Source organism: Diabrotica virgifera, chromosome 8 (genome assembly GCF_917563875.1).
Source record: "Diabrotica virgifera virgifera chromosome 8, PGI_DIABVI_V3a".
Lineage (NCBI taxonomy): Eukaryota > Metazoa > Arthropoda > Insecta > Coleoptera > Chrysomelidae > Diabrotica > Diabrotica virgifera.
In genome coordinates, this window is record NC_065450.1 from 199,666,413 (window position 1) to 199,691,396 (window position 24,984).

Genomic DNA, 24,984 nt, shown 5'->3' on the forward strand with positions numbered 1-24,984 from the left:
TAAAAATATTATATTTATTTGAGTATAATTTTACATACCTATTTATAAAAATAACAAAAAAAAATAAATTATAGAGGGCATTTAATATTAAATTGCACTATAATATATTATTATATCAATTAAATTTATTTTACTATAAAAACATTTAGTTCTATTATACTGTTTTTCGTGGGATTAACCTATATGATACGCATCAATATCACAAACCATACATACTTATAGACGTTTCACGACCATGTTAATCTTTTGGATCGAATTAACGCCATCTCTTGATTGGAATGGGAACTAAATTGACAAATTTTAGTTATGTAGGAATTTCAAATTATAAATTTTGCGGGATTTTTGATGGAATTTCACAGGAAATTAAAACAACAGAAAGACAATTCAATATTTTATTGAAAACTTCAAATGTTCCAATTTGTTTTCAAAATGCTATAAACACTACTGCCATGTGTCACGTGAAAGCACTGATGTGTAATAATGAGTTAAATGAAAATTTTTGAAAGAATCTTGTAGGATGATTGTTTAGATAAATACCTTATAATCTTTTACAAACTTCCAAAAATATATAGGCCCGAAATGTTGATGACACACTTGTCTATTGGAGTAAACTGTTTCAGGATCTATTATATTGTTTTTTAAATGTGGAGAAACAAAACACGGGATGATCAATGTAAACTAAAAATTCTACTCACAAAAACGGAGAGGAGGTTAATACAATTGATTAAAATTGTGATTAAATCTAATTAAAAACGTAACACCACTATAATAAAATATTTAAGCCACAAACAGTAAAATAAAAAGTAAATATCAAATTAATTTAATTGTCAACTGTCAGTTGTTAAATATGACAAGAGAATTGACTGACAGCGACATCTCTGGATTGGAATGGTAACTAATTTGCTGTCTTGACCTTGACAATTTACGTGAAACGTCTATGAGTATGTATGGTTTGTGATCAATATGAACTACATATAGGCAACCAGTTATACATGTAAAGATTTTGAGTTGCCTGCACCAGTACATTTACATTTAAATTTCCCCCATAAGAAAAAAAATTAAAATAAACAATGTTAAAGCATGTGAAAAATGTTAATAAACCATCATTTTATTGTAAATGATATACAAACACAATTGAACCTTTTATTTTGTCCAATTCGTAAATATTTAACTAAAAAAGTTTTACAGCGTTTTATAAACTTAAATGACCTATACACATTTAAAGCTGTTGAGTTAGGATCACATGCGCACCAAAAACCGCCCTGCCTTCGTAATATACTTAACACCCTTGAATGGTTTGTATTTTTCTCCGTACATGTCTAGCCTGTTGACTTTCAGACCGCTAACTGCCAATTGACTGATCGTAAAATGCACATTTATGGAAGGGTTTATCTCAGCAGTGTTTGAACCACTGGCTATGGACACCTGGAAGATAAAAGTGATGTAAACATAAAAAAACTGCAAAATTTATATGTTAAATATAGATGAAAATATAGTTTCTAGGCATTCTAGAGAGAAGAACAGAGAAACAAAGAACAGAGAAGAACAGCAAGGAGTCAGAAAAGACAGGTCGACGACGGACGCAATATTTCTCATGAAACAAATGAAAGAGAAGTCGATAGAATATAACAAACCCGCATATATTTGCTTCATAGACCTAACAAAAGCATTTGACAGAGTCAGACTTAGCGATATATTACAGAAAATGAAGCAAAAAAAGATACCGGCAAACATTGTGAAAGTCATAAAACAAATGAACAATAACAACACGACAAAAATTAAAACAAACGACACCACTACGGCCAACATACCAACAACAGGGGGAATCAGGCATGGAGACAGCATCAGCCCATTTCTGTTCAATATGCTAATAGATGAAATAATAGAAGACGTGGAATCGCTACAACTAGGATACAGACTCGGTCACAGTAGAATCAGTATAGTGTGCTATTCGGATAATACACCCCTGATTGCAGAGAATGAGGATGACCTACAAAGACAACTTTATCGATGCTACCAAGCATGTCGACGACTCAACATGAACATATCCATATAGAAAACAAAATGCATTACCATTGCGAAAGATCCAATTAGATGCAAGCTCTTGGTAGAGGAGAAAACCATAGAACAGCTAAACTAGTTGAAATATCTAGGTGTAGATTTATCAAGTTATCATGACCAGCCAGAGACCTAAGAGGACAAATAAACAAGGCCGCAGTCATGAGTCATGTCCGGATGTTTGAGAGATGTGGTCTGGAATAACCCATATATGAGAATTGACAGCAAAGTTAGAATTTATAAAACTTGCATCAGACATGTTATGACCTATGGTATTGAATCCAAGAGAAGACACCAATAAAACCAAAAACATGCTACGAGCAGCCGAAATGAAGACACTAAGGGCAATAGCAGGGAAGACAAGAAGGGATAGAATACGAAACAACATCATCAGGAAACAATGTGGCGTGCAATAAGGCAGGTAAAGACGAAGGGAATGGTCCAGTCATGTAAAAAGAATGGAGGAGTACAGACTACCAAGAATTGCGCTAGAAGGAAAACCAGCTGGCAGGCGTCCACCGGGGACACCACCAAAAATATGGAGAGATAGCTGGCAGTCTACCTCTCAAGAAATACTTCAACGTCGGAATTAACAGATCGACAGATCTACAACAAGTACAAGAAAAAGAAGAAGGTATTCTAGACATCTTACTAAAAAAAAACAACTAATAAATTTTCCATTGATCCTCCACCTTTATTCCTTGACGCTCAGTGGCTCAGTTCATCATCCCAGTAGAAACAAAACCAGAATACCGAGCTATTATAAAAAGACTAAATCAATTTGAATAATAACAAGACTATTCAGAGAAGCTTTGGACGAGGTCCAAGGTGGAATCAAGATTAATCGAACCAGCATAGACCACATCAGGTAGACTGATGATACCGTCCTAATAGGGTGACTTCCATAAAATATTGTGCAACAAATGTCAATAATAAGTTTAACCCAAAAAAATAAAGCCTATCAAGAATCGAAAAAGCGAGGAAAACACTCATGAACATGAAAATATTTTTTACAAGATCAGACCTGGAGCTCAGAATCCAAATGATCAGGTGTTACGTTTTTTCTGTCCTGCTGTATGGCTATGAAAGTTGGACAATGGACTCTGAAACAGAAAAAAGAATAGATGCCTTTGAGATGTGTATATACAGACGGAGGAACTTCGGCGCATGAGTAAACAAATAGAATTACTAAGCTAATTAAAGAAAGAAAAATACAATATTTGGGTTATGGGTTAAAATGTGAAAGATATGTTCAGATCGTACTAGAAGGTAAAGTATAGGGCAAAAGATCAGTAGAAATACGCCGGAATTCGTGGCTGAAAGACCTGAGGAGATGGTTTGACCGCTCATCTGCAGATATTTTTCGTGCTGCAGTTTCCAAAGTTACAATTGCCATTTGTATCGTCCACCTTCGAAAGGAGATGGCGCAATAAAAAGAAGAAGAAGACAAGACGGAATAACAAGATTAACGTAAAGACGGAATCATATTGATTATTTAACTAAATTTATACTTACAGATCCTCTGATATTTGGCAATTTCGTCACATCAATTTTTCCGATGTCCCAATGTAAAATCTTAGACACGGGATCGAAATTATATTTGCCTTGGTTTGCTGTTAGTACACAGTTGAGTATGCATTTGGGCATCAATACTTCGAGTTTGACACCTGAAATTGATACAAAAGAATGAAGTACAAAAGCATTTGCAGTGTATTTGTTGCTCACAGTAAATTTGATAAGTCTAATATCTTAGCCTCAGCCAAGGAAGTTCTTTGTGAAAGAAACATTAATAAAAATAAATCACTTCCAAGGCGAAGACTCCATGGTTTTGTACAGAAGCGAAGGCAAATGTAAAGAGAAGAAAAAAGCTTACCTAAAATACAGGTCAACTATGACACAAGAGACTTACGATAATTATAAGACAATATTAAACGAAACACATTCAGTCGTAAGAAGAATAAAAAATGATCACTGGGAACGTTTTTCGAAAGAAATGGTCTCCTCTTTTTATGGTCTCCCAAAAGGAAATATGGCGCTTTATAAGAGGTCAAAGAAAGGAGGTAAAGGAACTAACAACCAAAACACATAGAAAAGGATACATGGATTTACTATCTAAAAAAGCTCTATGCAGAGGAAGAACAAATGATGCTAGAACCGGAAACACAAGAAATTACCAAAATGAAGATGCTAATATAAGTACACAGGAAGTTCGAAAAACATTTGGAAAGCTGAAGAACAGAAAAGCTGTAAGTAAGGATGGAATACCAAACGAATTACTGAAATATTGTGGAGCAGCAATGACAGAAAAATTAACAACATTAATTAACAAAATCATAAAACACAATGAAATACCGGAAGAATGGAGAACGAGCGAACAAATTCTACTATTCAAAAAAGGAGATAAAAAGCAACCAAAAAACTCCAGAGGTATCAACTTGTTAAATACTACCCAAAAACTTACAACTAAAATTTTACAAGATCTAATGAATCAGAGGAGTTTAGCAGATGAACAACAATGTTTTAGTACTGGAAGATCGTGCACAAATGCAATATTCGTCATGAAGCAAATTACTGAGAAATTACTAGAGTATAATAGACCAGCATTTCTATGTCTGATTGACTTTAAGAGAGCATTTGACAGAGTAAGACTCAAAGATGTAACCCATCTTCTGTATAATAAAGAAGTCCCCCTAGATATAAAAATTATTGAAAACATATACCAAAACAACAAAATGGAAGTCAGTATAGATGGACAACTTACAGAACCTATAGATATAGGCAGCGGAATAAGACAGGGAGACTCATTCAGTCCTATGCTCTTCAATTTAATCATGGATTAAATCATCAAAAACGTCAACAAAGGAAGAGGATATAGAATGGGAAACAAAGAAGTAAATATACTCTGCTACGCAGACGACGCAATATTGATAGCCCAAGATGGTCTGCAAATATTAGTCCACAGATTTAACATAAGAGCAAAAGAATTCAATATGACAATTTCTTCTCAGAAAACTAAAACAATAGTAATCAGTAATAGTCCATTCTTTCACGGTTTTTGCTCTAAATTTTAAAGAACCGCTTGGATTGACATGAAATTTGGCATACGTATAGCTTACATGTCAAAGAAAAAAAGTGATATTGTGCCGATGTGTGCTTTTGCCCTGGGGGTGACTTTCACCCCCTCTTGGGAGTGAAAAAATATATGTCCAAAATAAGTCCGGAAATGGGTAAACTGACTAATTTTAAGTAATTTTTGTTCTATAGAGCTTTTTCGCCAAGTCAACAATTTTCGAGTTATTTGCGAGTGAATATGTTCATTTTTCAACAAAATAACCACATTTTTAGAAGATTTTTCGCAAATAATTCAAAAAGTAAGTGTTTTGTCGAAAAAAACGTTCTTAGCAAAAATATAGCATATAAAAAAGTAAAAAAAATGGTGTACGCGTTAGGTCTCTGGATCTCGTAGAACCAGAGTTATAGCCAATGAAAAATAGATTCATATCCACCAAATTTCAAATAGAATATTTCGACGTGAAATATCCAAAAAATTAAGCAATTTTTAGGGAAAACTCATTATAACTTTTTTAAAGTGTTTAAAAAAAGCTTTATTTCTTCGGGTTTAAAACCTTCGGGTATTATCCCGTTTTATTCTTTATTTCTGTGTTTACAAAAAGTTTCTAGCATTAAATTTAAACAAGTTACGCTCAAAATAAAGATGGCACCTTTTGTTTTTGCAAAAAAAAAATCGGAAAGACCACCCCGTAATTAGCAACTTCAATGAAATTATTCGTTACCGCTCCACAAATTATTTTAGTTATATTGTGTTTATATGATCTGTAAGTTTCATCGATTTAAAGTGCATATTTTTGAAAAAATTTGGTTTCAAAGTAAAATTTTTAAAAATTTAAATTTTGAAAAATATGCTTTTTTCAAAATAACTTAAAAATTGTTAGAGATACCAAAAATCTTGAAAAACAAAAAAAGTCAGATTTGCTTTTCTGAATATCGAGTATTTTTTTGTTTTTCTGTTAGACAAAAATTGATTAAGATTTGGTGTTTCTAAATTTGCATACATTCGTGATCAGTGACTCGTTCAACCCCTTTTAACTACAGCCCTTTCAATAATAAGGACTTTGAACCGATGAAACTTACAGATCATATAAACAATATATACACGAGTCAAGAAACTTGTGAAGTCGTAACGATTAATTAAGTTCATTTAAGATACTAATTAGGGGGTGATTTTCTCGATTTTTCACCAAAACCAAAAGGGACTAACTTTATTTTGAGCGTAACTTGTTTAATTTTGATGCTAGAATTTTTTTTATAAAACAAAAATGAAGCTTTTTTTAAACACTTTAAATAAGTTAAAATGAGTTTTCCCCGAAATGTGCTTCATTTTTGGTTATTTCACGTTAAAGTATTCCATTTGGAGTTTGACGAATATGAACCTATTTTTCATTAGCTATAACTCTGCTTCTACTAGGTGTAGAGACGTCATATATATACACCATTTATTTAAATTTTTTACAGGCTATATTTTTGCTAAGAATGTTTTTTTCGACAAAATACTTACTATTTGAGTTATTTGCGAGAAACCGTCTAAAAGCGTGGATATTTTATTGAAAAAATGAACATATTCACTGCCAAATAACTCGAGAAGTATTGACTTAGTGAAAAAACTCTATAGAGCAAAAGTTACTTAAAATTAGCCAGTTTATCCATTTCCTGACTTTCTTTAGACAAATATTTTTCACCACCAAGAGGGGGTGAAAACCACCCCCAGGGCAAAAGCACATATCGGCACAATATCACTTTTTTTCTTTGACTTGTTAGCTATGTGTATGCCAAATTTCATGTCAATCCAAGCGGTTCTTTAAAATTTAGAGGTTTTGCAATATTTTACCGTTAAAGAACGGACTATAAAGAACCAATCAGATGTAAAATAGAAATTGATGGTATCAGTATTGAACAGGTAATGGGAGTAAAATACCTTGAAATTACATTGTCAAGTTACGGAGACCTGGACAAAGAAGTGAGAAATCAAGTACAAAAAGGAAATAGACTGCTTAATAACACTGTATGGGGAAACCGACATATTAACACTGAGATGAAGTCAAGAATTTATAAAGCCAGTGTAAGACCAATAATGACATATGCATCAGAAACAAGACCCGATACAGCCACAACACAAAGACTACTGGAAACGGCAGAGATGAGAGTACTGAGAAGAATTACATGAAATACGCTGAGAGATCGAAAGAGGAGTGAAGACATTAGAAGACAATGTAACGTACAGTGTATAAACGAATGGACACTAAATATAAAAAAAGAATGGAATAACCACATAACCAGAATGGGGGAGACACGTGTGGTCAAAATAGCAAGAGATAAATCACCAATCGGTAGAAAAAGTATCGGCCGACCGCGCAAAAGATGGAGTGACAACCTTCCACAGAGGTATCAATCCGCCAATGAACAAGCAGAATTGCTTATAAAGAGGAAGAAGAAGAAGTAAATTTGATGTGTGGGAATACCCTATTTAGTCTTTTGGCATAGGAAGATTCCTTTGTGTATTCATCATTCAATAACGGCGTTACAACTCTTCGTGAGTCTTTGCCGCATTTACTATTACCTTCCATGTTTGTCGGTCCTGTGCCACTATTTCCCATTGTTTCACTCCCATTCTTTCCAGATCTTCCCTTACTGCATCTTTCCACCTTTTTCTAGGCCGTCCTACAGACCTTCTTCCATCTGGCCTTTCCCAGAACACATTGTTTATAAGGCGATTGTCGCTTCTGCTTCGATGCCCTGTCCATCTTAGTCTATTGGCCTTTATGTATTTGACTAAATTTTCATTTCTGAAGAGAAACTCTAACTCGTTATTGTGTCTGCGCCTCTATTCGTTTCATTCTTCGCTTTCACACGCGACTGCTGGCCGTAATAATATGGTCTTATATATCTGGATTTCGCGTTTTATTTTGTTGTCAATGGTGATTCACTTAAACCACTTCTAAGTTATGATCGTTTATAGTTATATAATATTTTGCCTTATTCTTGGTCGTTCTTGTTTTGAAACGACCATTATTTTGTTTTATTTTCATTTATTTTTAGACTGATATTTAATGCAGCTTCTTTAAAGCTCGAAAATATCCTTAACTTCTAATGTTGATTGTGCTACTGCATCTACGTCATCAGCAAAGGTGAGTGTGATTGTTGCTGCCAGAGAGGCTATATCTGGTTTGATTGTTGGATAAATTTTTCACATGACATATTCTAAGGCCAGATTGAACAACAATGGGGACAACGAATCTCCCTGTCTGACTCCAGAATTTACGCAGAAAGAATTTGATATTTTTACCCTTTCTGTAATGTTTTTATTTATTTTCTTTGTAGATCATATTTTCTGTGTTTTTTTCTTTTAAAGCGACACGCTTCATTTATTATTTTTTTAATTGCTAATTTTAAATATTAACTTTCTTTTCTAAATGAAAATAATATGGATCATTTAAAATTCACATGTGTTTCGCTCCTAAAATACAAAACCAGATTGTACAAAATTAATGTTTTTTCTGGGAAACAAATTCCCCATTAAATAGTTACCTTATCAGACCTTATGTCAATAAATCACTTTTTAAATGCATTCGAAGAAGCTTCTTAAAACTACAGAAGTGTTTTCAGCTTTTAAAATACCAGATAAAGGGCCAGCCTCTTTATGTCGATCAATTAGTCTTCAACGTAAAACCACAGACATGTGTTTTTAGTTCATCCACATCAGTCGATACACAACCCCAGCAGGCATCGGTCGGTCATACAACCCTCGCTGGGCCCAAACAATAACAAACCCTCTTACGAGATATAAGCACGCCTCTTTTAACCAAAAATAAATAAATATATTACTGTTCATTGTTTTTACACTTATTTTAATTTAAATTAATTAAAATTGGAAAGAGTCATTGAAATGTGATCAACTGAATTTGGATCCCACGTGTTGGGAAACCTGTATACTTTACCTTAGGGCATTATCCTGTTTGCCATGTGACCATCACAGGCCTTTTTATTGAAGTATGCACTTTTAAGGCATCTATATTTTATGTAAAGGGTTTTTACCCAGATATTTTTCTTTTGTGGCTCAGCTAGCATCCAGTTTATCGAACACTGATGATGATTTTTTATAAAAAAATCGAAAACGTTTTGTTGTGATGTAGCCCTTTTAAGGGATTTTTTAATAAAAAAAAAATTTTATACCTTTTACAAAGGATTTCTTTCCCATTTTGTGATTGATGGTATACAGCCAACTACAGGAAAACTTTTTTTTTCCTTGTGGATTTTTTAAATTAATTGTTTCCGTTAACCACCAACGGAACACCTTTTTACATTCTGGCAAGTGGAAATTTCACCAGCATTTCAAATTATGCACCAAAATCTTATATCTTGCAGTCACGAACGTTGCTTTCTCCCTGGATATCTTCTTCTTCCTATCCTACCCATTAAAATCTTAATATCCCATATTATATTGTCTCACTAAAATTAAGATTCCCACATAGCTTTCTTATGTTGTTTGGATTTACTCCTCTATATTGTCTTCATAAATAATTAAATACCCCTTGATACACTGTTTTTATGGTGTTCTACAAAAAAGTCTATACACTAAATATAGTACCTATACCTATCAAGATATTTTAGAAAACCTTAATCTTAAGCTTATTACAAAATCATTTGTATTTGAATGGTGTTGTATTTGAATGGTGTGATTTGTTTTCGGCCCAGGTAGAAATTAATAAATTTTAAATGTTAAATGGGTTGCATATGTGAGTTCATTTTAAATGAATGAAGTAAAGAAACACAGACGTACTCACAATCTTTTAATTACTTCGACGACCGGTTTCGATCTCTACAATATACAGATCATCTTCAGGTCGGCGTTACAAGTGATTCAATGATGCCGTTACAAGGGATGAGTTGTAAGTTCATCAATAACATATTTAAACGTCCAGATTATGCTAGTAGGTTAGCTAGGTGAAGGACTGGGTAGGCGGACATGCTTCGTAGGTCAAAACACAGTGAATTGGAATGGATCCTGAAGGCAGATGTGTTATGTGAAACAGAGATAGATGTGTTAGCTATGAGAAAGACAACGCTTGGATGGAAAGTTCGTAAATGCAGCTAAAGTGCAGATTGACTATGTGTATGCACTTGTACGATTGTAAAGGTCTTTGCTCTTAGATGTTTTTGAGCTATGACAAATAGGAATCAGTTGCAAGATTGTATTGTTCTCAGTCGAAGAACTGAGGGGTGTCAGTTCGTTTATATCAATGTAGGTGCCTAACACTAGAAACTTTAAATGTAGAGAAATATAGGAAATTTGATTAATTTGATACAGAATGGTCAAGTTAAAATATTGGTTAAAACCGGTAATTATTAAAGTTGCTCTGAGAAAGGGGTTGGAGGTTTGGGATTTGCTTAAGCTATTGTATGATGATGTATATTCAGAAAATGATGAATTAATAATTACAGGGTGTAGGCACATTGAGAAATTTAAAATAATAAATAAATTAACATAAACTAACACCTAGCTAACCTACTAGCATAATCTGGACGTTTAAATATGTTATTTGGGGTCGGTACTCACCGGAGGGACCGCAGACGTTCGGAAACAATTAGCGTCTCTTTGCAAAGACAATGACGTCGACTTTGCAAAGTAACAAGACACTTACTCAACACACACACTACACATTACTCCCCTGACTTAGTGATAAGTTATACAATTACGTGGCTAAAGGTTCTAGTTCTAAACCAAAGCCAGAATCAGAGAAAAAAAAAATATGTTATTGATGAACTTACAACTCATTCCTTGTAACGGCATCATTTAATCACGTGTAACGCCGACCTGAAGATGATCTGTATATTGTAGAGATCGAAACCGGTCGTCGAAGTAATTAAAAGATTGTGAGTACGTCTGTGTTTCTTTACTTCATTCATTTAATAAATTTTAATATATTGTACTTTTGATTATTATACCTGCTATTCAGTATGTTTACCTCTCGAAATTTAACGATAATACTCAAATATAAATGACTCAAATATAAAATGTCATAGGATTAAGATACGGTTTTCTAAAATATCTTGATAGGGACTATTCTTCTTCTTTTACCGTTTAATTGTACAGTGTGTTCTTCCTATCTTTCTAATGTCTCCATCTAATCTCACCATCTCATCTGGGGTCGTCCTCTTGCTCTCTTTCCTGTCCATAGTCTCCATTGTTGTATTATGGTATTCCACCTATTGTCCATTTGTCTGGCGTTATGACCTGCGAAGCTCCATTTTAGCCTGGCTATATGTTGTCCTGTATTTTTGACTTTTGTTTTATTTCTTACCCAGTTGTTTTGATTTTTGTCTGTTAATGTTACTCCTAACATTGCTCTCTACATGGCTTTTTGTGTCTTCATTATTTTATCCATGTTTGCTTTGGTTAAGATCAATGTTTGGCATGCGTATGAGAATTGGTAGTATGCACTGGGCAAACACTCTTGTTTTTAAATATTGTTGGATTTTTTTATTCCTTAACACCCATTTTGATTTACCAAATCCTGTCCAGGCTAATCTGACCCTTCTTTTTACCTCCGCTGTTTGGTTTTCCTTATTTATTTTTATTATCTGTCCCAAATATATACAATCATTAACCGCTTATAGAAGCGGATAGGTACTATACTAGGTATTTTTGTTTTCATTACATCTCTTATATATAGAAATTATCTGCTGTGATTCTCTCTTTATAACAGCTTGTTATTCCTCTATTTTGCCTATACTATCACATTTTGTTCTCACTCTTTCGATATACTTTCTTGTTTTAAATTTTTTTTCATTCAGGCTACTTATTTCCAAGTATAGACATAAAAACCTAGACTGCGCGCTGCAACATGAAATTGTTCCCCCAGTGCGACAGGGAAAAATGTTTGTAAACAGGCATCTCTTTCTAATCAGTGAGGTTTATCTACCCGGTTAAGGCAGGTTAAGGCCGGGTGATCTATACGCTCTGAGCTTCGCTGGTGTCGCTCCTAGAGGGTACTAATTCAACTTTCACCGGTAATTTTTAAATTTATTATTTAATTGTTATCGCTTAATATTTACAACGCAAAAAAATAATTAAATTGTAATCGATTTTTTTAAGATTTTACTAATCATTTTGACGTTCTATTGATAAAATATGAATTTCTTACTTCGGATACTTTCACAATTATCGTGTAGATGGCGCTGATTAATAGAATAATTTATAATTACATATTACGGAACATTAAAAAAACTTAAATTCAGTATTTAAAACGTAAGTATATTTAAGGTAAACATATATACCACAGCTTTGACCAACTAATATTTTTTATAATCAATGTTTTTAATTTTAATTTGAAACTAATCACTTTGACATTTATGTCAAATTTCCGGTAAACGTTTACAGACTTGTCACTACTGGCGCTCGCGAATTTGTAAATATCCCCTCTATGTACACTTCGCGTCAAAAAAAACTGGTACAACTCTTATAACCGAAAATCGTGTTTTTCAAGTTGTGTAAGTGGGTCTTGTCAAATGTGTCATTCTAATTTCTAGGGCATCGTTGCCAGTTCAACTAAAATATTATTCAACTCTTAAGCCAGTTTTCGGACAGACCAACCATCTTCTATTTTAGAAATTATTCTCGTTTTATCACACTGACGTGGCATCGTAAAAAATTTACTTTGACCAACTTGTCAAATCTGACATCTGACAGATGTTAAGTAATTAAATGAGTCATCTAGGACTGGACCTATTGCTTTTTATTATGTTTAATCATTTAATTATTCAGTTATAAGTGGATTTTTTAAGATTAAATCTCTCTGTTTATTAAATTCATTAGATACGGTTTTTTGTTAGTAATGATAAAAATAATACCTATCTATAAACTTTATATAATTTTAAATGTTATTTTTTTTATTTAGATTTAGTGCAATTCCATTATCTGTAATGGCAACAACGAAGTGATTCACGAACCATTGTGTCAAGTTTGAACACAGGTTTACATTGGGAAAAAAAGTGTACCAGTTTTTTATGACGGGAAGTGTACGAGCTCACAGCGTATAAGACCATTCCAGAATGACGTCATTTGACAGTGGCTGAGGGGCAAACATCTTATAAACAAAGTACGTTTAGTGCAGAAAACCATTGTTTTGTTCAGTTGTAAAGGGTTCCAGTAAAGGTAAAAAGATAAAGTGAGTTTTTTTTTAGAATAGCAGCCGCATTTAAAGATCGAGATGTTTTAAATACACTGTCAACAGAACGAGGGGAGTTGTGGGTCAAGAATAGTGATTTTCTGATTATGCCGGGTTTTTGCATCCCCTGTGAGGGTGTCATAATATCCAATATTTGACATTTTTGTAGTTAAAACCACAGAATTTTTATAATAGAACGAGAAAATAGCAAAAATAACACTGAAAACACAATATTTGCCCCTCAGCGACGCTCTCAAAGTCACGTGACCTGGAATGGTCAATAGAACAAAAGTAATGTGGTCGATAGGCCCCACCGATTGGTTGATTAGAAAGAGATGCCTACCCTATTTACAAGCTTTCTATATCGCACTGGGGTAACAGTTTTAGATTGCAGTGCACAGTCTAGGTAGTAAAATGTTTAAACTAAATTCTATTATGAGTATATACACAGCTGAATTAATAGCGATAATGGAAGCACTAAAATATTTATCTAATATAAATCATTCAAAGTTTATAATTTTTAGTGACAGTAAAAGTTCTCTTAGTAAAATTAGTGCTATAAATCCTAAATCAAAAGTGAACTACATTGAATTATATATCATAAATAAAATTAAAGAACTTCAGCAACAAGGAAAGTCTGTTAAGTTGGCATGGGTTAAAAGCCACTGTGGAATAACTGGAAATGAAATGGTAGATGAATTGGCTAAAAACGCGGTGACACAAGGAGTATTAACCCATTATCTTTGTACGCCAAAAGATATTGAATCAAATTTATTCAAAGAGATTAAGAAAGAATGGAAAGAAAGGTATATTGATGAAAACGTAAATACAGGAAACCACTACAGATCAATCAGAAACTATATAACGGATAAACCTTGGTTTTCTAAAATGGAGTCGACAAAAGATATGATAAGAACCATATGCAGAATGAGATTTGACCACTGTCTTACTCCATCATATTTATTTAAAATTAATATAGCTGATAGTCCACAATGTATTTGTGGACAGTTGGGCAATCTACAACACAAAATTTTGACCTGTTCTCTTATCTCTAATAAAGTTAATATGTTTTTAAATTCACTGTATTCTTTGACTGATGTCCACCATCCCATTAATTTAAATTATTTATTAACATTAGAAAATAATGAGTTGGTATACCGACTATTGTATAAACATATTTTAGATATTAAGCTTAAATTGTAATTGTAAAATATAGAGTAAGTATTTTTTGTAAATTGTTATATGTTAAAAGAAAAAGAAAAGAAAAAAAAAGAAAAAAAAAGAAAAGAAATATAAAAAAAAAAATAATAAAATAAAAATTAAAAAAAAATAAAAAAAAATAAAAAAATAATAAAAAAAAAAGAAAGAAAAAATATAAAAAAAGATATATAAAAAAAAAATAGAAAAAAAAATATAATAATTAAAAAAATATAAAAAAAATATGTAGATAAAAATGAATGACGAACTTGGACAGTCCATAGTAAAATAGCTTTCGAATGAAGTAGAGGGCTAAAGAAGAATTTTGCAGTTTTTGCTGTGGAACTCTGAGAACATCATTTGGAAAAAAATTAATAAAAATATATATATATAAAAAATTATTAAAAAAAAAAATACAAAAATAATTATTTATTAGTAGAATTGTTTATTATATTAGTATTAGTTTTAGGATAAGATACGAAAAAATGACTAATAAAATAAAAAATAGTAAAATTGGCGAATGGATTTAGTGTCCGCAGTCATATAAACCCAAACAAACAACAACAACAGTCTAGGTATTATATTGTCTATGTTACTAATGCCCGGTTGCACCAACAGATCTTAAGTTTAAGTCGAGAATATCATAAGAATTAATATAATATAATTATAATAATAATAAGAATACCATATAATAATAGATATAATTGATAATAAGGTAAGAATCTAAAATTATGGTGCAACATAAGTGATACTCAAGGAGGCCCTATCTATAAGTAGAGCTTAGCTAAGCTGGAGCTTAAGATCTGTTGGTGCCACCAGGCATAAGTAATTTCCAACAATATTAGGTTATGTCATAAACTTATACACTTACTTTCAATAGTTCTTCCCATAGTCTGTTTGGGACCCACAGTCAAATCCAGCCTGGCTTGTTCGCCGGTTTTAATGGAGAGATTGTGTCTCACATAGACGGGAATTGCAACCACGCTCTGACTGCTGATGTGGTAGGAGATCAGCCTAAAATTGCCATCTGGTGGAATGAAAGAAAGTAACCGTTCAGCCTAAAAATAAGTGCAATGATTGGGTAAATGGTTGTCTGTAAGTTATTTAATTATTTACCTCCCATCTCTTGAACCTGACACATGGATGGAAGCTAACATCATCAAATAATCTTGGATTTACAAAGGATAGAGTCAAGTCTGGCATACCACTCAATTTTATACAGCAATCGATCTAAAACAGAGAAAGTTGTGTAAATATTTTTATACATACCAACCTTTTGAAGTTGATTTGATATATTGTTGTATAATTTTTATGAAAAAAAATTTAGAAAATAGATTTATATCAGAGACCACGAGATCATAGATTTTCATCGCCCTGTATATGACCAAAAATTGTAAATATTATAATTTAGTTAGTAAACAGTGTGTTCGCGGAAAGTGAAATCGTTAAGGTGGTTTGTTAATGGTTCTCTGAACGGACTTACACAATGGTGCGGGAAGATTAGAAAGTACATTTTATTTCGCTTTGGAATCGACAATAGGACATTTGTAAATGATTCGGAAAAGGAGAGACAGTAAACAAATTTATTGAGTTTAGAATATAAGGCTTTTTTGTTTAGCATTTTTGGAAACAACGAAAGTAATTTGGTATCTCCTAGAATTTTAACAAAGCGGAAAAGTTGTATACAAAATAAATTGGTTCTTAAGAAATGAAAATATGGATGTAGTGGGCAGAGAGATTGTTTGTGATTGGCGGAGAAAGATGGATGGAAGGGTTGAGAGTGCTGAGTCTGAATTTGAGGAGAGAAAAAATGGTCACTGTGTAATGAACATCTGGAGAGTACAGTCCAGTTTTTAAAAAGTGAGAAGTCGGTGTAAAGTGGTAAAATTGGCCTTTGCGAGCAGAATCGTGGTGAAACGAAATCGTTGACCGAGTTGAGAAGTTAATTTTCCTGGTGTCCGAGGAGATTCTTTTTTTCTGTCTAGAACGAGTAGCCGGTTCGTATCAATTTACACAAGATATCGAGCAGAGAGAAAACTGAATAGATATTTCGAGCGAGTCCCGTTGTTTGTTTGTTGGTGAAGCAATTTGGACGAGAAGGACCTTTCGCTACATCCTAGGAGCACGTGTGGGAGAATCGAGGACTACGCAATCCAGGAAGAAGAAGTAAAGAAGAAACAAAAATCTTAGTCAGAATTTTTGTGAAACGGAGAGAGTTTGTTTTATATCCACACCATATTTGTTTATTTTTGTATTGAGCAGTTCTATAGCATAATTCAGTCATTCCAAAATTTAAAGAAGAAACAAGTAATCAATTCAAAAGGAGAAAAGTAAATTTTAATATTTTTTGTAAGAATAGTCTAACGAATTATTTAAATAAAATTTTTGTTAAAATAAAGGAGATATCAGAATTAAAGCTTAATTTATTAGATGAGAAAAAGTTGCAACAGAATTGAATTTTAGTATAATTCTTAAATCTTATATTTATGGTATATTGGATAAAATAAGCAACTAGAGATACTGGAAGCCACAAACCGAAGGTAATGCATTAAAATTAAAATAGTCCTGAAAATAAAATTTATTAGAAAATTTAATTTTGGTTTTGTTTTATATAAGTAATAATTAAAATAATTAAGTAATTAATCAAAATAAGAATTTGCTGATCAATCTCATAACAAGAGAGAAATACAGAGCATAACAATATTTTAGATATATTTTTCATAGAATAAAGAAGTACCTACATAACCCTGAATTTCTGCAGAAACTGTAGATCCAGATTTATCAATAATAGCATCAACTTCTTCTATCACATCAAAATATGCCTCATTATTAGTATATTTAACTCCTGATCTCCTCCAAGGAATGTTTGACAGTTGGCCAGTGGGTAGAATATCACTAACACTAAAAAAACATTAACAAATCAGTTAGTAACGATAAATAAAGAACAACAACAATGAAAAAATCTATGTTTCTGCATTACTTTGTCTTTCCTGTCATTGTATTCGCAATAGTCCTCAAAATATTTGGTGGTTTGATCAACTCCTTCAATATATTACTCTCGGTGGCCAGAGGAAATCCATTATCTAACATCTCATCCAATAGCTTAAAAAATTAGATCAAAATAATAAAATATTATCACTCATATCTTGACCGACTTACCTCGTATACAACAACATAGTTCTCTTTAATAATAGACTCTGTACATTCAGAAAAATAATCCTACAAAAAAATTTAATAATAAGAAAACCACTTATTCAATAAATAGTAACTACAGGTGAACCGAAATAAGAATAGATGTGAGCATACTGTGCATGCTAGTAAATTTCAAAGGGTCATTCCATTTCAAATCACTCAATTTTGCAGCAAAAAAAATTTTGGGCCTCCGATTTGTCTGAAAATTGGTATATAGCTTCTGCGGGACGTAAAAATAATATATTTAAGGTCAAAAAATCTTCTTCTTCTTTTTTTCTCAAAATGTTATTTTATGCGATTTTACAGTGATTTGGTGTTTATTTATACAAATTTGCATTTTCTATTGTAAAGTATCAATGGAAAACATAATATTTTAATAGAAGGGATTCAAAAATGTCATTATATGGCATTATAACAAGTTACTTTGATTCAAAACAAGCTTTTGATCAAATTTTATAGTGTAGAAAACGTTAAAATACCGTTTTTTAGATTTTTCTCCATTCCCAAAATACATCATAATCGATTTGGCTGAAAATTTGCCCACAGATAGACAAAACATAGGACTTTAAGTGGTCGGAAGGATTTGAATTATATTACAATACCAAAAAAGTTACATGCAATATTATAGTCAAAAATATAGGCGTCTACTGTAAGTACAATTAACTCGAAAATATCGACCTCACGACAAAAATTGTTAAAAAGAAATTATAATAATTGTAAATAAGATTTATTTGGAACAATTTCAGTTCCTACCATTTTTGTCGAAAAGTTAAAAATGGCGGAGATATTGAGCAAAATAGGTTCTCCTTTAAAATCAAGATGGCGGCTAACGTAACGGAGGAATTCATTCGTGATTTTAAATTTAAGCTACTATTGACTCCCCTAAAGATCAGAAAAATAAAATTTTAGGCAGCTTAGCATTCAAGGTCAAATGCTATCCCGACTGGACTAATATATACTTTTGACTCTGATATTATTGCATGTAACTTTATTGGTATTGTAATATAATTCAAATCCTTCTAACCACTTAAAGTCCTATCTTTTGGCTATCTGTGGGAAAATTTTCAGCCAAATCGATGATGATGTATTTTGGGAATGGAGGAAAATGTAAAAAACGGTATTTTAACGTTTTTTACACTATAAAATTTGATCAAAAACTTGTTTTGATTCAAAATAACTTGTTATAATGCCATATAATGACATTTTTGAGTCCTTTCTATTAAAATATTATGTTTTTCATTGATACTTTACGACAGAAATTGCAAATTTGTTTAAATAAACACAAAATCACTGTAAAATCGCATAAAATAACATTTTGAGAAAAAAAGAAGAAGATTTTTTGACCTTAAATATCATATTTTTACGTCCCGCAGAAGCTATATACCAATTTTCAGAAAAATCGGAGATCCCCGACTGGACTAATATATACTTTTGAGTCTGATATTATTGCATGTAACTTTATTGGTATTGTAATATAATTCAAATCCTTCTAACCACTTAAAGTCCTATCTTTTGGCTATCTGTGGGAAAATTTTCAGCCAAATCGATGATGATGTATTTTGGGAATGGAGGAAAATGTAAAAAACGGTATTTTAACGTTTTTTACACTATAAAATTTGATCAAAAACTTGTTTTGATTCAAAATAACTTGTTATAATGCCATATAATGACATTTTTGAGTCCTTTCTATTAAAATATTATGTTTTTCATTGATACTTTACGACAGAAATTGCAAATTTGTTTAAATAAACACAAAATCACTGTAAAATCGCATAAAATAACATTTTGAGAAAAAAAGAAGAATAAGATTTTTTGACCTTAAATATCTTATTTTTACGTCCCGCAGAAGCTATATACCAATTTTCAGAAAAATCGGAGATCCAAAATTTTTTGCCTGAGTGATTTGACATGGAATGCACCCAAATTATGGCAGAGAGAGCTCAGTTGAGCGACAACTGCTTAGTTATTTATATGGATAGTTTTACTATATGGATGATTCGTGATGTTGACAAGTTTTGTGCAAAATCTCAATGTTTTATAATTTTTAATAATAGTGATTTTGCACTTTCTAATTGTTCATTTAATTTAAAAATGGATCAACAGTATAAAGTGAAGCGAAAAGTTTTGAATGTGTAAGCTCATAAAATAATACACTCTGTGTTAAAATTCATTCAACGAGAAGCAGCTGCTGATAAACCAATTATTGACTTTAAAAAAGTTCCAAGAGCTTGTAATTGAAACATTGTGGCTAGTATGACAGGTAATTTGATAAATATTTTAATAAAAGGAATAGTAAATAATTTGAGATTTGTGGGATGTCTTTTCAGGAGTTTCTGTGTGTGGCATCAAAAATATTGCAAAGGAGAGCTGCAAGATGCACCAGGAAGTATACCCGGTTTTTTCACTCCTATAGGGGACAGACAAAATCTTTAAAAATAAAATTACAAACAGTTGAACAAGGTCTGATATGTCGGTAAATTATTAATTTTCATTTAACTGAAAAACAAGTGGTCATTGTAAATAAAATGCATACGAGATTTGTTAAAGAATGGGATTATAAAGGAGGTAAAGAAAGTATGCATTTGGAAATTAGAAATTTTGGGTTTGGTTGGAAAAAATTAGAAAATAATCCAAAAAAATCTAAAAGTTCACTGATGAAACATATTTATTTTCAAAGCCACAGTGGCAGTGCAAGAAACTTGTCTAGTCTACAAGGACCAACATTTAATCATTGTGGGTACAGGAAGCAAAGCAGGTTTTGTCAGTTGATCTTATGTGAGATGGAAGTCCCAAATAAAATTAGGTGGTGACCATAATAATATGAATTTTGTCAACTTCAAAAAGTGGTTAGAAGAAACATTGTTAACTAATCTACCTCCCAACAGTATCATCTTAATGGACAATATACCTAGTCATAATACTCAAGAGGATAAAACATTAACATCAGCATCAACAAAGAGTAAACTGATAGATTGACTAAAAGTTAAAAATATTCCTTTTCCTGCTAACCTGTTCAGACCAGATCTGTATGATGCCTTTATAAAATTACATAAACGAAATATGTTAAATTTACTGTTGATTCCATTATAAATAACGGACATGACATACTCTCAGGCAGGCTCTCACCATATCATCCAGATTTAAACAGAGATTATCTGGACAACACTAAAAAATTATGTTGGAACACGAAATGTAGATTTCGATTTTAATTCTACTCAGAAATTGCCGGAGGAGTTTCTTTTAAATATTTTCCATAGAAGAATGGAAAAAAATTGTAGAGGAAATGAACATTATTGAGGATGATTTCATTTCAAAGGAGCCACTAGTTCATGCTTTCATAGAACCATGTATTATTCGTTTAGGTGAGAATTTTGATAGCGAAGATATATTCTCAAACTCAGATGACACCTATGTGGATTTGATTGATTTTGCTTGTTTAGATTATTTCTGCAGGATAAAGAATTTATAATAACTGACCATTTTTAAATCTGTTACTCCAGTGAATAAGTGAAGTCGATTTTTTGCCAAAATGGGTTCAGTGCACCAATGGGTGCAGAATGACTTCTCAGACGTTGTGAATAAGTAGTTAAGCTGTGAGCGGACTCTAGCCAAAGTTATACGTATGTGTATCTCGTTCATCTTTGAAATTGATGTACTATTTAGATTAAGTCGACTTACCGAAAAACTTAATAAAATAATATCTTAGGAAATAAATGGTTAAATTGACCTGCCCAGTTATGACCAATAATCGTTTACTGTGCTAAACAGGTTAACTCGAGTTGACATCTTTTGGTTCACTCTGTCCAATGTGCCTAAATGGTTAACTATGATACTTATAGTTATTACATCACGACATTTTATGACTAATTTACAATCTAAAGCAGATATATTTTGTCATTTCCCACTTACGAGAACCACTATTGTCGAAATTGAACCAATAAAGAAAATTTACCATCCAATTTGACTATTTTAAAAATGTTTGATTTGTATAAGGAAGGAAGAGCATCTTCTGCTTGCCTGCCTACCTATTTACACTAAAATCTTTCGTGATTTAGGTTTAGCTTTTAAAAAACCAAAACTTAAAAAAAGCAGCACACGTCACAAATGTGACAATTTTAATGTACAAATTAAATTGTCCTCAAAAGGAAAAACTAAAATTCAATTAATAGCCGAAAGAGACGAACATCATAGCATGGCCCAATTTGCTTATGAGCAGAAAAGTCAAGACAAAGCAGTTGCTAAAGAAAATCAATTGAGAGGAGTGTATGCATTTGACTTGTAACAGTGCCTGCCTACCCCTTACCTTACAACCTGTTTCTTTTCACAAGAGGCAGCTGTGGAGCTTTAACCTCATGGTGCATAACATGATAACAGAGAATCAGCCAAAGCAACTTGTTATTTGCCTTAATCATTTTTTAACACACTTGCTTTATGGGAAAACCGAAGTAAAATTTTATTCAGATACGTGTGGTGGTCAGATTAAAAATAATGTCGTTGCATTAATGTTTCTTAATTTTGTTAATCAAAAAGCAAACCTGAAGATCAACCACAAAATTTTGGTTAGTTGTCATACGCATAGGGAGTGTGATACTGACCACTCCGTTATTGAAAGAGCCAGGAAAAAAAACAATTTAAATAAATCATCTTAACGACTGGGTACAGGTAATCAGAACTGCTAAACAGAAGAATCCCTTTGAAATTGTAATGGTGTTGAAAGATAATTTCTTCGATTTCAATTCACTTGTGACGAAACGTGACCCTTAGATTATCAAGATTATTAAAAAACTTGATAATGATGGCGAGATGTTTCTGTGGAAACCAATCCACTGGGTTCAATATGTTAAAAGCGGCGCCCAAATTCCATTTAGATGATCATTAAAACAAGAACATCTTTTTAAAACAATAAATTTTCCTCATAGAAAACTTTCAACTATGTTATTTTGTTTACCTAACATTAACAAGGAATGAGTGTCGATAGCTACAGACAAGAAAAAAGACGTTTTTGAAAAGAAAAAAAATGTCTTTATTGTCTTTAATAGATCCTTCATTCCATGCATTTTATCAAAATCTGAAAACGAAAAAGGATGTCGCCAATGATCCTGAACTGGAGGAATTGGATCCTGACCAAGAAAGAATAAATGTTTTTTAAACTATAAAATTGTTTTTTGTTAAATTTTAAATAAAGAAATATTCTTTTTAAAGTCATTAAACCGAAAAATAAAATACACAGATTGACTTATTTTCATTAACATATTGGGTGAATAACTGGGTAAGTCGACAGTGAATAAATGGTTAAGTCTCATATTATCTTCTCATATCTCATTAACCTAATCAGTTAGCAGTTACAAAATGAGACCAATAATATGTTTGTATTCTATCTTAATTTTATGTAAAGTTTTAGCATTCCGTCCATATAAAATCGATTTATGACATGTTGTCAAAACTTGTAAGTCGTCTCCTGAAAACTATTCAAAATTGACTTAACCACTTATTCACTGGAGTAACAGAAATAATCATTAAAAATTTACAAAATTTTAAATAATTACAAACTTGTTATAAACAATGATTCATGCAAACAATATTTCAACAGAAATCATTCAATATTTGAACAGCTCCCAGAGCGAACCATGGCCGGTGAGAGAAACTCTTGTCTGTGTAGAGATAGGTGGGTGTACAACCGACGATAGCGTTTGTCACCGGCCATGGTTCGTTCCTGGAGCTGTAAGCACAGTGTCAACTCTGTATTTTAAGCCCCAAATGAGTTCTGCATCCCTTCTCCGGTTTACACGCAGCTCACGTCTATCCCTATACCGGTCGGAGTGTACTTACTTGAAAAATATCTACTACTCTATGCAGGAATTCGATAACAAACAGAGGTGGTATCTCTTCCATGCATACAGCCACAAAACTCACACCGCCCCTTTGTATAGATATAAGGTAGTGGTGAGGGGTCGCTATAACTGGGTTAATATCACTTCCATTTGATCTCTGGGCTTCTAAATAATAGTCACATACTGATTTCGGTATAACACTTCGCCAATGTTTTTCCAGAAAAACGTCACTGAAATTTACATACAATAGATATTTGGCATACATATTATATTGCAAAACTGTCTTACCCTTGTGCATTTATAATAAATAAACTATGGATCATTTTATGCTATTTTATTTTAGTACTAAATTTAGGGAGGTTAAATTTGTTATTATCAAAACGTCATCAGATAACAGCTGTCGAATTCTGTCATTTGTCGATTGTAATCATATTGTAATCGATATATGTCACTATGACCAAAATGTTAAAATGAAAAATACTAAATAGAATATATTATTCGCTGGCAGTAGTTTTTTTATTTATTATTAAGATCTATTATAACAATATTAAATAAGTGAAGTGATTGAAATAGACGTTGGAGATTAGAAAAATATAAATGATATTGTATAGATAATAATAATGTGGACGAAGTAGTACTACGCAGACGCATGTGTATTGATAATCAAAATATTCAAATTCTGAAAATTACTTTATTATTCGCTGATAAGACTACGAGAGTAACTCTTTTGGCTGCAACTGCAATAGAACAGCTTCAAAAAAGCTGATTATCTTTGGCATAAGTGAATACAATGGTTATTGATAAAATGAAAATAATAATACGAGGACTGCATGACTCATGCGCAATTTAAATTCAGTCACAATGTTGCCAACAGGAGGGAAATTTCGCTTTTTGCGAGATTTTATAACAAAAGAGAAAGGGAAAAAAGTTAACTCAAAAGGGAATCTTTAGTCTAGTCCAAATTGTAAATATTCTTTAAAAAAATTCAATAGATTATTTGAAAAGAATTAAACATATCTTCTCCTTATATCATAGTGGCAATAGGGCTTTTCATCGATTGTCATTTGTTTCGAGCTTCTGTCATATGTTGTATAATCTGTGTATAATATTAATATACACGGATTACACGACATCTGACAGAAGCTCGAAACAAATGACTGTGAATGAAAAGCCCTATTGAAATTATATCAAACTGATTAAGTTGAAGATATTTCTTTCTCTTTCTGCTCGAGTTTGATGAAAGGAATCACATACCATGAAATAGGGATTTTCAACGATTTTCATTTGTGTCGAGCTTCTGTCATGTGTCGTAGATTAATATTATACACGGATTATATGATATCGGTATTAATCTTATTAAAATAATATCAAACATTCAACAAAAAAAGGGAGAAGAGACAACCACAACATGCGGTGTTCTTAAGCGGTCACGCATCCAAATAATAACCGCGTCCGATACTGCT

At 32.2% G+C, this 24,984-nt stretch overlaps 1 protein-coding gene across 1 annotated transcript; it reads right to left on the bottom strand.

Moving 5' to 3' along the window:
- Positions 1-24,200, bottom strand: LOC126890553 (AP-3 complex subunit mu-1). The gene is made up of 9 exons (XM_050659576.1): positions 23,810-24,200; positions 23,520-23,751; positions 17,658-17,717; positions 17,479-17,600; positions 17,240-17,399; positions 15,615-15,728; positions 15,370-15,556; positions 3,574-3,725; positions 1-1,425 (listed from the first exon to the last, which is right to left on the bottom strand). Exons 1-9 carry the CDS (start codon positions 23,842-23,844, stop codon positions 1,240-1,242), a joined length of 1,248 nt encoding a protein of 415 aa, XP_050515533.1. The 5' UTR covers positions 23,845-24,200; the 3' UTR covers positions 1-1,239.
- Positions 24,201-24,984: the final 784 nt, after the last annotated feature.

Bases quoted from the DNA above. Each gene is read 5' to 3' on its own strand.
- LOC126890553 (XM_050659576.1), bottom strand. From the start codon at position 23,844: ATGATCCATAGTTTATTTATTATAAATGCACAAGG. The intron at 17,718-23,519 runs GTAAGTACACTC...ATTTTTTTGTAG, and splicing joins GAGTAGTAGATATTTTTCAA to GATTATTTTTCTGAATGTAC. The intron at 15,557-15,614 runs GTAAATAATTAA...ACTTATTTTTAG, and splicing joins TCAGGTTCAAGAGATGGGAG to GCTGAACGGTTACTTTCTTT.